Consider the following 13557-nt stretch of genomic DNA (forward strand, 5'->3'; position numbering starts at 1 on the left):
GACCCTTTTCTGATGCAGAAGTCTTTTCTGGAGATGGTGCAAGTGGTGATAATTGGCCATCATGAGAAAGCCCCTGGTGGTGCCTGGGAAGGAGCGTCTTGGCTGCCGCTGCAGGTTCCCAGGGAAAAGACCCGGGATGGGACGGTTGGGGCAGGCAGTGGGACCTCTGGCTACCTGCTTCCCGACTCTCGCCGCCCCTCCATCCAGAACCAGCGGTTTGGGAAACAGCCCAGTTTCCCGGCTATCCCGCCCGCCCCTGCAGATCCGTGGGAGGGGAGGCAACCGAGTCGCCGGGATCCTCCAGGCCCAGACATTCGTCTCTGTCCATTTCAAGGCTTCCGAGCCTGCGCCGTATATAACCAAGTACTGCTCCCACTTCCGATGACAAGGTAGCCTTTCTGTGTGTGTTTTACTCACAGGACCGGGGCAAACCCAGCGTTTAGGGCTTCGATCAAGAGCCTAATTCGCGGCTGCTTCAGGAACTGGAGAGAGGCTTCCTTTGAGCCGGGACTGGAGGTGGGGGGCGCAAGCGGGGCGGCGGAGGGCACGGCTCTTGCGAGGATTACGGCGGAGGCTGTGGACCGCGGCGCCGCGGCTCAGAGGCTGCAGCCATTGCACAGCCGAGCATCCCACATTCAACAGGAGGAGCCGGCCGGAGAGGATCCCGAGACCCCGCGCCCCGCGCCCCGGTGCGCCATGGCCAAGGAAGGCGTGGAGAAGGCAGAAGAGACCGAGCAAATGATTGAGAAGGAGCCGAGCAGGGAGCCGGCCGAGGGCGGCGGAGACGGCTCGCACCGCCTCGGGGATACCCAAGAGATGCGCGCGGTGGTGCTGGCTGGCTTCGGGGGGCTCAGCAAGCTGCGGCTCACCAGGAAGGCCATGCCCGAGCCGCAGGACGGCGAGCTCAAGATCCGCGTCAAAGCCTGGTCCAGTATCCGCACCTTTTTCGCTTCTCTCTTTGCGCGCTGGGCGCTCTGGGGAGGGGGTGGGAGAGCCCCGGCGGGGTCGCCGCCCCGAAACAGGCTCCGCGGGCGCCCCCTCCACGCCCTGAGCCGTGTCTTGGAGCCTCCAGGCGGCCGCGGCTAGGCAGGGTGCGGAGGATGCTGAGAGGCGGTCTTTCCCCTTCCCCAAGCCAGATCTAGCAAGGGTGACCGGAGGGGAATGTGCGCTCTGGGGTACCGGGAGGAAGGTGGTGCCCGCACTCCGGGTCTGGAGGATTGCGCCCCGGAGTTCTCCTTCGCGTAGGACAGCGCAGCCGCCAGTACCGCGAGTTTGATGGTCAACAGAGTTATAACCATCAGAGTTACTGTCATTAACCGCAGGCTGCCAGTGTACCCGCCGCGGTTTTTAGATTTTTACGTGTGCGGTTTTGTTAAAACCCTCCCTGGGACCTAATGAGTTAGGTACCATCGTGATCCGCTGTTACAGGAGAGAAAACCGCCGCTCAGAGAGAACCAGCGTTTTGCCCAAGATCACTCAGCTGCCACTGAGCGGCTTGGCCGGGGTTGGGTACTGGATCTTTGTAACCTCTATACTGTTGTCCTGATGGGGCTGGGACAGGGTGCGCTGCGGGGTCCCACCGCCTGCACGCTGTGGCCTCCTACAGGGAGAGGAACTGGGAAGCGAGAGGGTTGGGTACCAGCCTGCAGCCTGCAGCCTGGCGAGAGGTGAGACCGGGGCTGCCGCCCAGCTCCCTCCCGCCCCCACTGGCATCCTCTGAGTTTCTCCTAGAGGGGAAAAAAACCCTGAACCAGAATCTACTTCCAACTCCCGCTCCTGTCTCAGAAAGAGCTCCGTTCTCTAATGCCTCTGTCCCCCCATTTCTCCTGGGCATGGATGGAAGTGGCGGGGTAACTTGTCCACACCCACGCTCTGCTGGGATTCCCCCGGAGCCTTCAAGCCTCTCCGGGTGTGGCCACTATATGGTCCTTTTCCCGGAGTTCTGGGGAGGGCTGACTCTAGAGAGGGTCCCTGAACCCCAGCACTGTTCCGCTTGTGAAACTTACAGGGAAAACTTAACTTGCTGCTGTTCTGGTGTGAAGATCCTTTCTCCTCCCATCTCTGGTACCTAAAGCAGCAGCCAGCTCAGATCAGAAACACCGACCAAGTCGGGATGTGATGTAGAGACAGCAGACATGCAGAGGAGATTTCCCTCCCCTGGGCCACCCTGAGAACATTCAGGCTCCATTTGCCAGATGAGAAGAAAGCTGGTGGGGGGAGTGGGTGCCATCTGGGCTCACTCCTCCTATTTGCTGGTGGCCATGTCTGGGTCTCTATGGAGGATTTGGGGTAAGAGGATTTTGCAAACTGGGGGATCCTGTACAGTTCTTTCTGTTAACGCTTACTGAACCCAGCTGATTGATCCCAGAATGCAGAGCTAATATCTGCCCTTTCACTCATAAATCCCCAAAGTCTCACACAGTGCTCGGCACCCTGTGCCCTAAGTAAGTTCTTGCTGGATGAATGGATTGAGGAAAGAGCTTGGAGGAGCTTGTGGGGTCATTATTTTTATTCACTTGCTGGTGGAAGAGCTTGTGGTTAGTACAATGACCCATTGTGTTTATAACTCTCCTTCCTTAACTACTTCACCAAGAAATAATATATCTAATGCACATATGTGTGTGTATACATGGACATATATAAACTTTTGTACGTGCGTGTGTGACATATGACCTTCCCGCCGAACTGAAGATTGATTCTAGGACTCTATGTCAAAGTATATAGCTGGACAGGGAAAATGTGAAGCTACTTTTTAAAGGAAAGAGCATCCTCTACAGTGGAAATGTCTGTGTTCTCCAGTCTTATGCTAACTGCATAATTACTGGTAGGAACTGATACGTTTGGAAATGATAAATGTCAGGATGAAGGCCAGGAGACTGATTTTTCAAAGCCAGACACAGAAGCCGGTTCTTCAGTGGAGCTGTACACACACACACACACACACACACGGAAGAATCACTTCCCATCCCTGACTCCAGTTGTTCATAAAGCCAGCCAGGCACAGGGGTGTATTTGAAATGCAGTGTTGCGAAGGGCCCAGATTGATTTTTCTTTCAGCAAGCTGGAAGCAGAGTTAATCGGTTTTGCAAGGGAGGATTGGAATAGGCTTATAAAGATGGCCCGCTGGGCCCTTCCTTCTCCACTGGGCTGGGATTGGCTGGCCAGAGGAGCCCATTGATTGAAAGTTTTAGCCTTGGGATACAAGATGACTCATTTTGTATTTTTATGAATCAGCAAATGGCTTCCTGGATGAAGGTCCCTCCTTTATCTGCTCTGAATTTTCAATAGAAACCTTTTATCATCAAATAGGACTTTTTAAAAATATTTTTTGCTGGGGAATAAAGCACAGGCCATCTGAACTAGTATTAGTCAGATCTGAAATGAGAGTTCAACTTGGTTACTGTATAAATCTGTTGTGAAAACAGAAGAAGGGAGAAGATATATAGACAGTATATTTTATTTCATTTATCTTCTCTCAGCCCTGGTCCAGTGGAATAGGTATTTTTCCTGTATTGCAGAAGAGCAGATTTGTGGCTTGGAGACATTGAATCGTTTGTCAAAAACATCACACAATTGTAGAGTTAGGATTTGAATCTGCCCCTCCCTCGAGGATGGCTGTTTACCTTTTATCTATTTTGTCTCCCTTGGTGGAAAAGCCACAGGAAATGTGAATTTCTCCTCTGAACCTCTGGCATGTTCACTTGTTCTCTCTCCTTTCTTTAGTGACTATGGTTCCTTTTCTCTTTGTATGCTTGGTGTAAGAGCACATTTCATAGCTATTCTCAGAGTAATCTGACTTTTCCCAAAAGATGGAGACATTTTGGTCACATGCAGCTCAAAAGAGCTCTGGCCGGGATTGGGGGTTGCAGAGTCTTCTGTCTAAATTGTTTGAAGAACATCAGCTTTGATGGCAGACTATTTCCCCAATCGGTCAATGAATAATTCATGCAGCAAGAGGTTTAAGTGGCCAAGTAGAAAAAGGATGTGGCCTTTGAAGAAAGATGGGCTTGGATATAAACTTAAGTCTCACCTCTTCCCATCATGTGACCTCAGTGGGGCCATGTCTCAGTTCTCCAAGTTTCCTGTGCTTCACTTGCAAAATGAGAATGATAAGATGCAACTCGTAGTCTTGTTCAGAGGGTCGGGTGCGATACAAAGACCGGCTTTTGTCAGCATTCAATAAGCTGTAGTAATTCTTCACGTTGTTATCATTGCTATGGTCACATCTAGACCTATCTGACTTACGTGTCTCAGTGACTTGACAACCTGAAGGCCATCGTTTTAATCATGTCATATAGGTCATACTATGTCATCTAGGCTGAGTGCTTAAGAGTCAGATTTTGTTAGATGTGAATCCCAGCTCTGCCACTTGCTAACTGAATGTCTTAGCTCTGACTCCTTGAAGACTGAGCCTGGGATCCTTTTCCAAGTGGTGTATTGAAATTAAAGAGGTGTTCTCAGGGCTATGGGAGCAAGGGAAGTGGGTGAGGACAGAGGAAGGAGCCAGCGAGGATGAGGTTACAGGTGGACCCCACCACAGAGTCAGTCCCACCTTGGAGCAAAGAGCAGAGGGAGGCATCTGGGTCATTGGCTGTGGCTGCTTCCTAATTGGGGATATGGAACCTCCCAAGCAGAGGGATCTGGGTGAGGCACAAGCAGTGCCTTGTGGTTGACTTTGGCCATGTTGTTAGGAATATGTTAATGAACTTCAGTTTCCTGGTCTGTAAAATGGAGATGATGATAATATCATTGTAATGAAGCTTAAATGAGATACAAGGTATTAACAAAGTTTAAATGGGCTATAGTATATGAAGACCTTTGTGATAATCCCTGACATTTAGTAAGTTGTCAATAAACAGCAATAGCTGTTATCTAAACTATTATTCCTGGTTGCCATAGATACTGTACATAATTTATCATTCAAACCGGAACTCTTTTGAAAGTGAAAGGGGCACTGTTCATAATTACTCCCTGATAGCAGGAGCAAGCTGGAGCTGTCTTAAGCAAACCAAGGTGCGACTCGCCCCTGATGGGTAAGGGTCAGATCTGTGCCTTTGCCACCATCAGTCTTGTCACAGGGGAGTGTCTCTTGGACAGGGACTGCTAGGATTTCAGGCTGGTGGAGGGTCTCCAGGTTGGGCTGCAGGAATGTATTTAAGTGGCCATTAACAAGCCCTGTCTGGTTTGTGGCTCAAATTGGCTTGTGGTAGGAAAGCACTAATGGATTTGGGGACATTTATCTTCCCGGGGTGATTTACAGCGAGAGGTTACATGAAACTACTGGAAAGAGACCAACTGGATGAAAAATAGTTCCAGCCAGTCGTGGTTCCATTGGCTGATGTGAAAATGGGCCGAGGGCAGGCCACACCAGGAGAAAGCCACCAGATTGGCAGGATTCTGATATGTCACCAGTGGGTAGTGAATGGGAGACAAAGGAAGGAACAAACATTTATGGAACAGTTTCTGGGTGAGCCAGAAACTGAGTTGCCTGCTGTATACTCTTTGTTCCATTTCCTCCTAATGGCAGCTCAACAGGAACAGTATTAATATCTCTGTTTTAGAGATGAGAAACTAACATTGGGAGCCTGACGGGATCACAACCTTCTAAGTGAAAGACGTGTGGGAAAATCCAATGGGGGTGCCTTGTTCCTGGACCCTTTTACATTTGGGAGAGAATCACAGAGACACAGAGATGAGGCCTAAGAGAGAAAGATGGAGAAAAGATAAGAAACCAAGAGAAAGACACAGAAACAGGAATGTAGAGAAAGACCCAGGAATGCATTTGATTGATTTGAAATACAACTGCTATGACTCAAAATCACATAGTGCCATTTTGCCAGTCCCTTAAAATGGCCTTAACATTTCTGCATCACTTCCCTTTTGCTTATACTCCTGAGGTACGGGGTGGTGAGGGGATCCAGACAGGGTCAAGTTACTATGAGTGTTGACCCAGAATAACCAAGCCGATTGAACACAATCGCCACTATCTGGACCTACTCTAGATGTTGGGGTTCCCTCCTCTGCCTCCTTTGCCTTGACTGGGCCTTTGCTACCTTGGCCACTTGCCAGTGAGATACTCCAAAGTGGCATAGCAGTGGACTGTCACTAACAAGGGTGATGCAGTGTTTACGCAAATAAACAAATGCAGTCCATGAGGTTAAGTGACACAGATGTTTGGAAAGCTGAGGCTCAGAGGGTCTTTAATAGCCACGCCGGAAGCCACTCTGTAGTAGAGATTGGAATCAAGCGTTCTGATTCATTCTTTGTTGGTTGGAGGGGTCAGGATTTGACAGGAGAGGATGACTCTATGCTGAGTCATGTCTGAGCCTTATTTGGAGATGAGGAGATGTAAGTGCTAGCTCAGGGTCATTCTTATTTATTGAAGTTTGCATTTTCTCATTAACTGTGTCCTTGTTGATGAGGGCTGAGTGTGGTGACAATGTCTGCTCTTTGCCCAGTAATGGAATGGACTTCCTGTGTCCCCAGCAAGTCAAGGAAGAAAAGCAAGTTAGAATCATGCCTGTAATCCTAGCATTCTGGAAGGCTGAGGTGGGTGGATTGCCTCAGCTCATGAGTTCAAGACCAGCCTGAATAAGAGTGAGACCCTGTCTCTACTAAGAATGAAAAACTGAGGCAAGAAGATCACTTGAGCCCAAGAGTTCAAGGTTGCTATAAGCTATGGTGCCACTTTACCCAGGGTGATGGAGTAAAACTCTGTCTTTTTTATTTTTTTATGAGAGTCGCACTTTGTTGCCCTTGGTAGAGTGCCATGGCATCAGAGCTCACGGCAACCTTAAACTCTTGCGCTTAAGCAATTCTCTTGCCTCAGCCTTCAGAGTAGGTAGGACTATAGGTGCCTGCCATAGTGCCCATCTATTTATAGAGATTGGGGTCTCTCTCTGGCTCAGGCAATTCACCCATCTTGCCCTAAAACTCTGTCTTAAAAAAAAAAAAAAAGCCAGAATCAGAGATTCTTCTGTCTCTTTGGAACAAAGAACCATCATTTGAATCCACTGCTTTTACTCAGGCATTTTGCCCCCTGAGAATAACTTGACCTCTATTATCAATAGAAAAGATTTTCTGTCTTTTTTCTCCTTTCTGCATCCCTTTCCCCTTAATCTGTGTCTCTACATACTTCCCTCTTCCTCCCAGTTTTTCCATTTTGCTGCTAAAAAAAAAGAAAAAGTAATCACCACCAAAGAATAACCCTGCTAACAGGAACAGTAATTGGCAAACTTTACAGTGGAGAAGAAAAAAATTATGGAGAAATTAAAATTGGTTGTAATGATCTTTTATGTGGAATAGGATTCATCCAAGTGGAAATAATTTCCATGAAATAAAAGTGAAGTAAATGGCAAATAGCTTCACAGTGCTATTTAGAACATTTTGATTTGCTAAGAATCATTAAAGTTGTCATAATTCTGATCCCTTGTTTGTACTGGGTATGTCCTCAGGATTAAAAGCTTTAGGGAGGGGGGGGTCCAAATTATGGAATTAAAAATAACCTGGATCAAAAAGAAATACTTAAAGGAAGAACAGGAATTAAGGCAGTTGGCTCCATTCAGAAAAGGTTTGTTCAGGCTCAGCAACTGTAGCTCAGCGGCTAGGGCAGCAGCCACATACACCGGAGCTGTCAGGTTCGAATCCAGCCCAGGCCCGCCCAACAACAATGACAACTACAGCCAAAAAATAGCCAGGTGTTGTGGCGTGTGCCTGTAGTCCCAGCTACTTGGGAGGCTGAGGCAAGAGAATGGCTTAAGCTCAAGAGTTTGAGGTTGCTGTGAGCTGTGACGCTGTGGCACTCTACCAAGAGTGACAGCTTGAGACTCTGTCTCAAAGAAAAGAAAAGAAACATTCATTCATTCTGCCTTTAGGAAGTCTGCATGAGACAGAATTAAGTAAGGTGGGTGGCAGGTTTCCTGTCCTATGGAACGTCCTGGGGCTTCGGTTTCAGGCAGACATGGATTAAAATTTTGCTTTGCCCTTCATTAACCATGTGTGTTTGGACAATTTGCTTAGCTCTCTAAAGCCTTTTGCTTTACTTAAAAAATGGAGGTAAAACCTTATAGAACATCTCCCATACGCAGGTTCTTGTAAACAGCTGCCAGATGTCAATGACGTGGGCCTTAGTCAGAAACCACGGCACGTGGATGGACCACAGGCAGCACTTGCCCGTGATAAAGCCAGTTACACTCGTCAGCTTTGGCTCTGATCCTTACCACCTGGTGAGGTAGGTGGCACACAAATTACCATCTGTATCTTCTAGGAGAGGAAACGGGGGTCCAGAGATGAAGTGGAGACAGTGAGACAATATAATAGATTTGGGTTGAGACTCTACTTGACCTTGCTAGTGCTTTAAGTGCATAGGACCTCGAACATGTCCACATTCTCACCTTGGTGGCCAGGCCCACCTTCAGGTGCTGTCGTGAAGACAGCTGAGAGTCTGGGGAGGTCCTGACTATGCCTTCTGCACATCGATGCTCAATAAAGGTTATTTTCTATCCCGAGTCACTCCAGCTGTAACAGACAGAACAGAGACTGGAATGGCCGTCTCCTAGTTTATCACTCAGCAGTTCTCACACCAGACTACATTGGTAGCAGGGACTAGGATGCTGGCTTTGGAACCTTATTTCCAGGGTTGGGAATAGATTTGGAGTGATCTGTTTCTACCATCCCTCCCATCAAGGACTTCCTTGCTGGTCAGGTGTACATGACCAATGGTTTTCAACCTTTTTTATCTAACAACACACTTAAACCTATAAACGTCTGTGGCACATTTAAATTATTATTTTTTTAATTTTTTTGTGTGTTTGTTTTTTGAGACAGAGTCTCACTTTCTTGCCCTCATTAGAGTGTTGTGGCATCACAGCTCACAGCAACCTCAAACTTCTGGGCTCAAGCGATTCTCTTGCCTCAGCTGCCCAAGTAGCTGGGACTACAGGTCACACAATGCCCAGCCATTTTTAGAGACAGGGTCTCATTCTTGCTCAGGCTGGTCTCAAACTTGTGAGCTCAGGCAATCCACCTATCTCAGCCTCCCAGAATGCTAGGATTACAAGCGTGAGCCACTGTGCCTGACTTAAATTATGTTGATCCAAAAAAAAAAAAAAGAGTAAAAAAAATATGCTTACTGTGCTTTGGACGTCTTTCAAAAATAATTTAATTAATGATCTTTACAGATTTTCAAGGCATATCAGAGATCCTCTCATGACACACCAGTGTACCGTAGCACCCTGATTGAAAATCACAGGCAGAGACAACTCAAAGGAATCAAAATCCTGCAGCCTTTTGGGTACATCACTAACATTCAACACTAACAACAAAGCTTGCCCAGGCATGGAAAATAGTATCCCTATGACCTCAAGTTGCTGGCACTGCTCTTTCTGAGAAGCGATCCTTTTTGACATCTTGGCATTTTTCATAGAAGAAAAAGTTTAATTAGAAGAAAGAACAGACTCTTCACAGGAAAGGGCAGAGGGTGTGTAATCTCAAATTAGTTTGATTCATCTGTGTGTGATCTCATACGAGAACATCAGCTGGAATCATGGGTTTAAAAAGAGGGAATTTCATGTTTGAAGGCCCAGGAGACAAAACAGACGCTCTGGTGAAAGGAACTGTTTTATCTTCTTATGCAATATTTTCTCTATGAGAGCTTGCAGCCAGCTTCTGTCCTTAATCTCCTATCAGGGACCCCCTGATGCCTCAGCCAAGCCTCATCCCCAGCACTGCCTTGAAGCTGAGGACCTGCTAAACAGTGGTTTCCTGAACAGTCACCTCCACCCCACGGCAAGCTAAGCATTGGGTCCTCTTCCTCCTGACTTTTCTACATGACTGTGGTCCTCAGAACCCAAGGCAGAATAATTATCTTGCAAGGCCCATTGTCTTTTAAATTTCTTTGGTAATCTTGGAAATTCTAGGAACTTTATTATCAATTAACTGTTGAATGCCAAGCAAACATATTGCTTAGTTAACAGTAGGCACTCAATAAGTGTTTGAGGGATGAGCAAATATATTATACTGACTTTCTAGCAAATATGACCTTTCTAAAACAAACCGTGGCCGTTCCGAGGTAGTATAGCTTCAAACTCCCCTGCCTTCATCTCAGCTTTCTCCAACAAGAAGGCTAAATCTCCCTTAAGCCTTCCCCATGCAGGTCTTTGGGTATAAACCCAGAAGAATACCAGCTAATCATTTTCAGGGAGTCTTCTCCATAACACAATCTGTTCTCTTGGAACCAGAAATTTACTTTGTGTGCCTTCTAATAAAGACTTTCCCTGGACTAGGAAGTGTGGGCCTTTGACATTCCAAGATGCTCTGTCATTTTCCTCTGACACCTGCCTTTATTGAGTGCTGCAGGCCAGGGCTCTTTGAGAGAACCTGCTGTGCTGGGCTGAAGACTGTCAGTCCAGGAGCGCTGCTCAAGCGTTCCCGCACTGCCTGGATGTCCAGAGACCCTGCAGCAGCCTGGATGTTAAGATGAAATCTTCAAGCAAACAGAATTTCCCCACTGTGTTCCTGCCTTCCTTTGTAGGTATCAGGCCCCTCAACCTCCACCCTTCCTTGCCTCCAACAGCTGCGAGGGTTTCCTGGGGGGTGTCTCTCTGGCCCTCTATTGATACTGATGTTTCCCCACCTCTCTGTTCTGCTGCCCCTACCAGACACTTAAAGCCTCCCAGGACACATCCCCATTTTTTTCCCCTTCTGGATGGAGCCAGGCGCCCTGCTTGGGCCGCACCACCCTCTCTCCCCATGGTGCAGGCTGCCAGACGTCACGTGCTACCTCATAGACAGATGGTGCTAAAAAAATGTATACACATTTTACGGAAAGGAAAAACTGTTTTAAAATACTTGATGTATGCCAATAACGTTTGTTATCTTGTCTAATGCATCTTGCATCTTTTATAATTTCGGAAGTCGAACATGACTTGAGTATTGACATTTTAATACAGGTTTTTCCTTTCTTAAAAATGTGACACAGGTTTTGGCTCCCTCTGTAGTTAATGCTCATGCTGTTTGGAGTTAATAAGATATATATGAATTATATTTCATGGTTATCATCACAGCGGCCTTTACTGAGTACTGTCTATGTGCCTCGGGCTCCTGCGAGGTGTTTTGTAGGAATCTCTAGAATATTAGACATTTGACAGGTGATGAAACAGGATGGACGAGGTGAAGGATCTTGGTGAAGATCACAGAAGGCTGGGATGGCGCCAGGGTCTGTCTTTCCCTGGAGCTCAGGCCTCCACTTTTTCTGCCCTTGCCCTTCACTGTTCTGTCTCAAATCCAAGCCCCTGGGCTGAAAGGGGTCCAGCCACAGGCTGCTTCCTCCAGGCCCCTGTCCTCTAACTCAGGTTTCTCTTAAGATGATGTTTACATGGTTCCCTGAAGACGCGGTTGCCCTACATGAGGAGAGACACGGGGCGGGGCAGCCCTGCTGGCCCAGAGTGTCCAAGTCTTGTGATTCCAGAAAACTCTGGAAAGACTTTCAAACTGCACTCTCTGTGGCCACTGCCTGTCCCCCCAATGCAGTGCGTCTTTGAGCAGATGATTCATCAAGTTATAGGCTTTCTTTAAAAAAAAGCATCCCTAGTCTAGAATCAGAAGGAATTGCTTTTCATTTATCTATGCTATGGCTAGTTCAATCTGCTAACGGGGAGCTATTAAGCCCCTGTCCCTTTGATTGGTCTGAATGATTTTGTAAATGGATTCCCTTCATCCTCCCAGCTAAGCTCCCTAAGATCATTCCAACTGGGGACCTCGTAATAAACTGACTCCCTGTACTGCAGCTGGAACCAGGAAGGCCTGTCGCAGCCATCCATGTGGTGCCTTTCTCAGCAGTCCATCAGATTCAAGGAGCTTCTCTGACCACAGGGAGACCCCTGGGACTGCTAGCTCTAAGGAAATAAGGAGAAAAGGCAATTTTCACCTTCCCATGTGCTTTGAGCCTCAACGTCGCTGTCCTTGGCCAGCAGAACCTGTGCTGTTTTATCTTGTATCTCTTGTGATTGCAAAGGAACGGCCTCCTTCCTTGCTCTTTGAACAGTTTTCTTTCCTACTACCAGTTTTCTTCCTTCCTTTTTTATCCTTCTGAGAGCCAGGCCTGTTTGCTCTTGAATAGAGACCGAACTTCCCAAATAATTGAAAGCCCTGTCAAATTGCTGCATCCTACAGAGAACGCCAAGTTTGGATCCATTCATGCTATAGAGGAGACTTTCTTTCCCCATCTACATCCCCCACTCCCCGCACAACACCTCCCTCCAAGCTCTCTCCTCTCTTCAAACCCTCCCAGACCTTCCCACCCTGCCCTTGGTGTCTCTCATCGTTTGCATCTGTCTTTGCTCATCTTTCTCATCTACTCTTTAATCTTCCAGAAGTCAATCTTGGCTCTCTCCAAAGCACGTCAATCAAGCAGGTCATCAAAGGGTGTGGGTTCTCCCCCCTCACCATCAAACTGGGGCACACAAGGCGACTGCCAGCCAAGCACGGCCGAGAGATAATGGCATTAGCAAGAAGGACCAAGGGAAGAGCTCGGATTGCAACTAGGACTTTTCCTATTTATGCCTTTGGTGGAGATGTTGTTGTCATCCTTTTGTGCGCTCTGTGGAAAGCATTAAACATGGAAGGATGGATTTTAAGACAAGCCCTGTTGCTCTAGAGTTGCTCATAATCTATGGGGAAGATGAGAGGGCCATCATCCTGCTGCTGTATCCTTCTTAGGCTAATTAAACTTAAATATTAATTAATTAAAATGAAAATTTCAGGTCCTCAGTCACATTTAACTCATTTCAAGCCTTCAGTAACTCCACGTGGCCTGTGGCTACCATATTGGACAATATCGGCATAGAACAGTTTCATCACTGCAGAAGGTTCTGTTAGACATTGCCTTTCCGGTCTTCACGTCCTTTCTTTTTTGTATTGACAATTAATTTTTTCATTCAACGTAGCTTTTATCAGTGGCAATAACTCAGGAAATAGCTGACATGTTATTGTTAACACTGGACTGTTTCTCCATGGGGGGCCTGGCCCCTTTGCCTCCAGGAAGACATCAGCCCGTGTCCATTCTGTGCTGACTTCACTGCTCCATGGAGGGGCACAATGGGGCTGGAAGGTTGAGACAGTGGGAGGAAGGAGCATGCCCATTCCTAAGTCCCACGCAAAGTGAGTTAATAACTATCCTCTCTGCGCTGGTTATGACCTTTGTGTGGCCTCCTCTGTGGAACTGTCATACTGTGTGGTCATTTATTTGTTGATCTCCTGGGCAGCACAGATGTCATTGTCACTGTTGTAACACATTAATGCCTAGCCAAGCCCCCAAACACAGAAAGCTATTGAATTTAAATTGGATGACATTGAATGCTCTAGGTGACCAATCACTGCCAAGCACTTGTTTGAAGTTGATGCCTTGGACACCATCAAATGTGGGGCATAGAGATGTTGACCTCTGCAGGAACCTTGGGACTAAATACCTCCCGTTGTGTCCTCGGGAGCAGCTGAGAGTAGGTAACTAACTCCAGGTCTCCAAATCAAGGAGATTAGTCTTGGCGTCAGGAGAGCTTG

General features: G+C 47.4%; 1 protein-coding gene across 1 annotated transcript in view; it reads left to right on the forward strand.

Annotated features, from left to right (window-relative positions):
- The first annotated feature begins 431 nt into the window (after nt 1-431).
- VAT1L (vesicle amine transport 1 like) overlaps nt 432-13557 on the forward strand; it is a 160691-nt gene continuing 147565 nt past the window's right edge. Inside the window, exon 1 of the mRNA XM_053608873.1 lies at nt 432-926. Coding sequence (XP_053464848.1) covers nt 697-926 — 230 coding nt within the window. The 5' untranslated portion in view covers nt 432-696. The remainder of the gene's footprint in view (nt 927-13557) is intronic.

Source organism: Nycticebus coucang, chromosome 2 (genome assembly GCF_027406575.1).
Source record: "Nycticebus coucang isolate mNycCou1 chromosome 2, mNycCou1.pri, whole genome shotgun sequence".
In the NCBI taxonomy this organism is placed as follows: domain Eukaryota; kingdom Metazoa; phylum Chordata; class Mammalia; order Primates; family Lorisidae; genus Nycticebus; species Nycticebus coucang.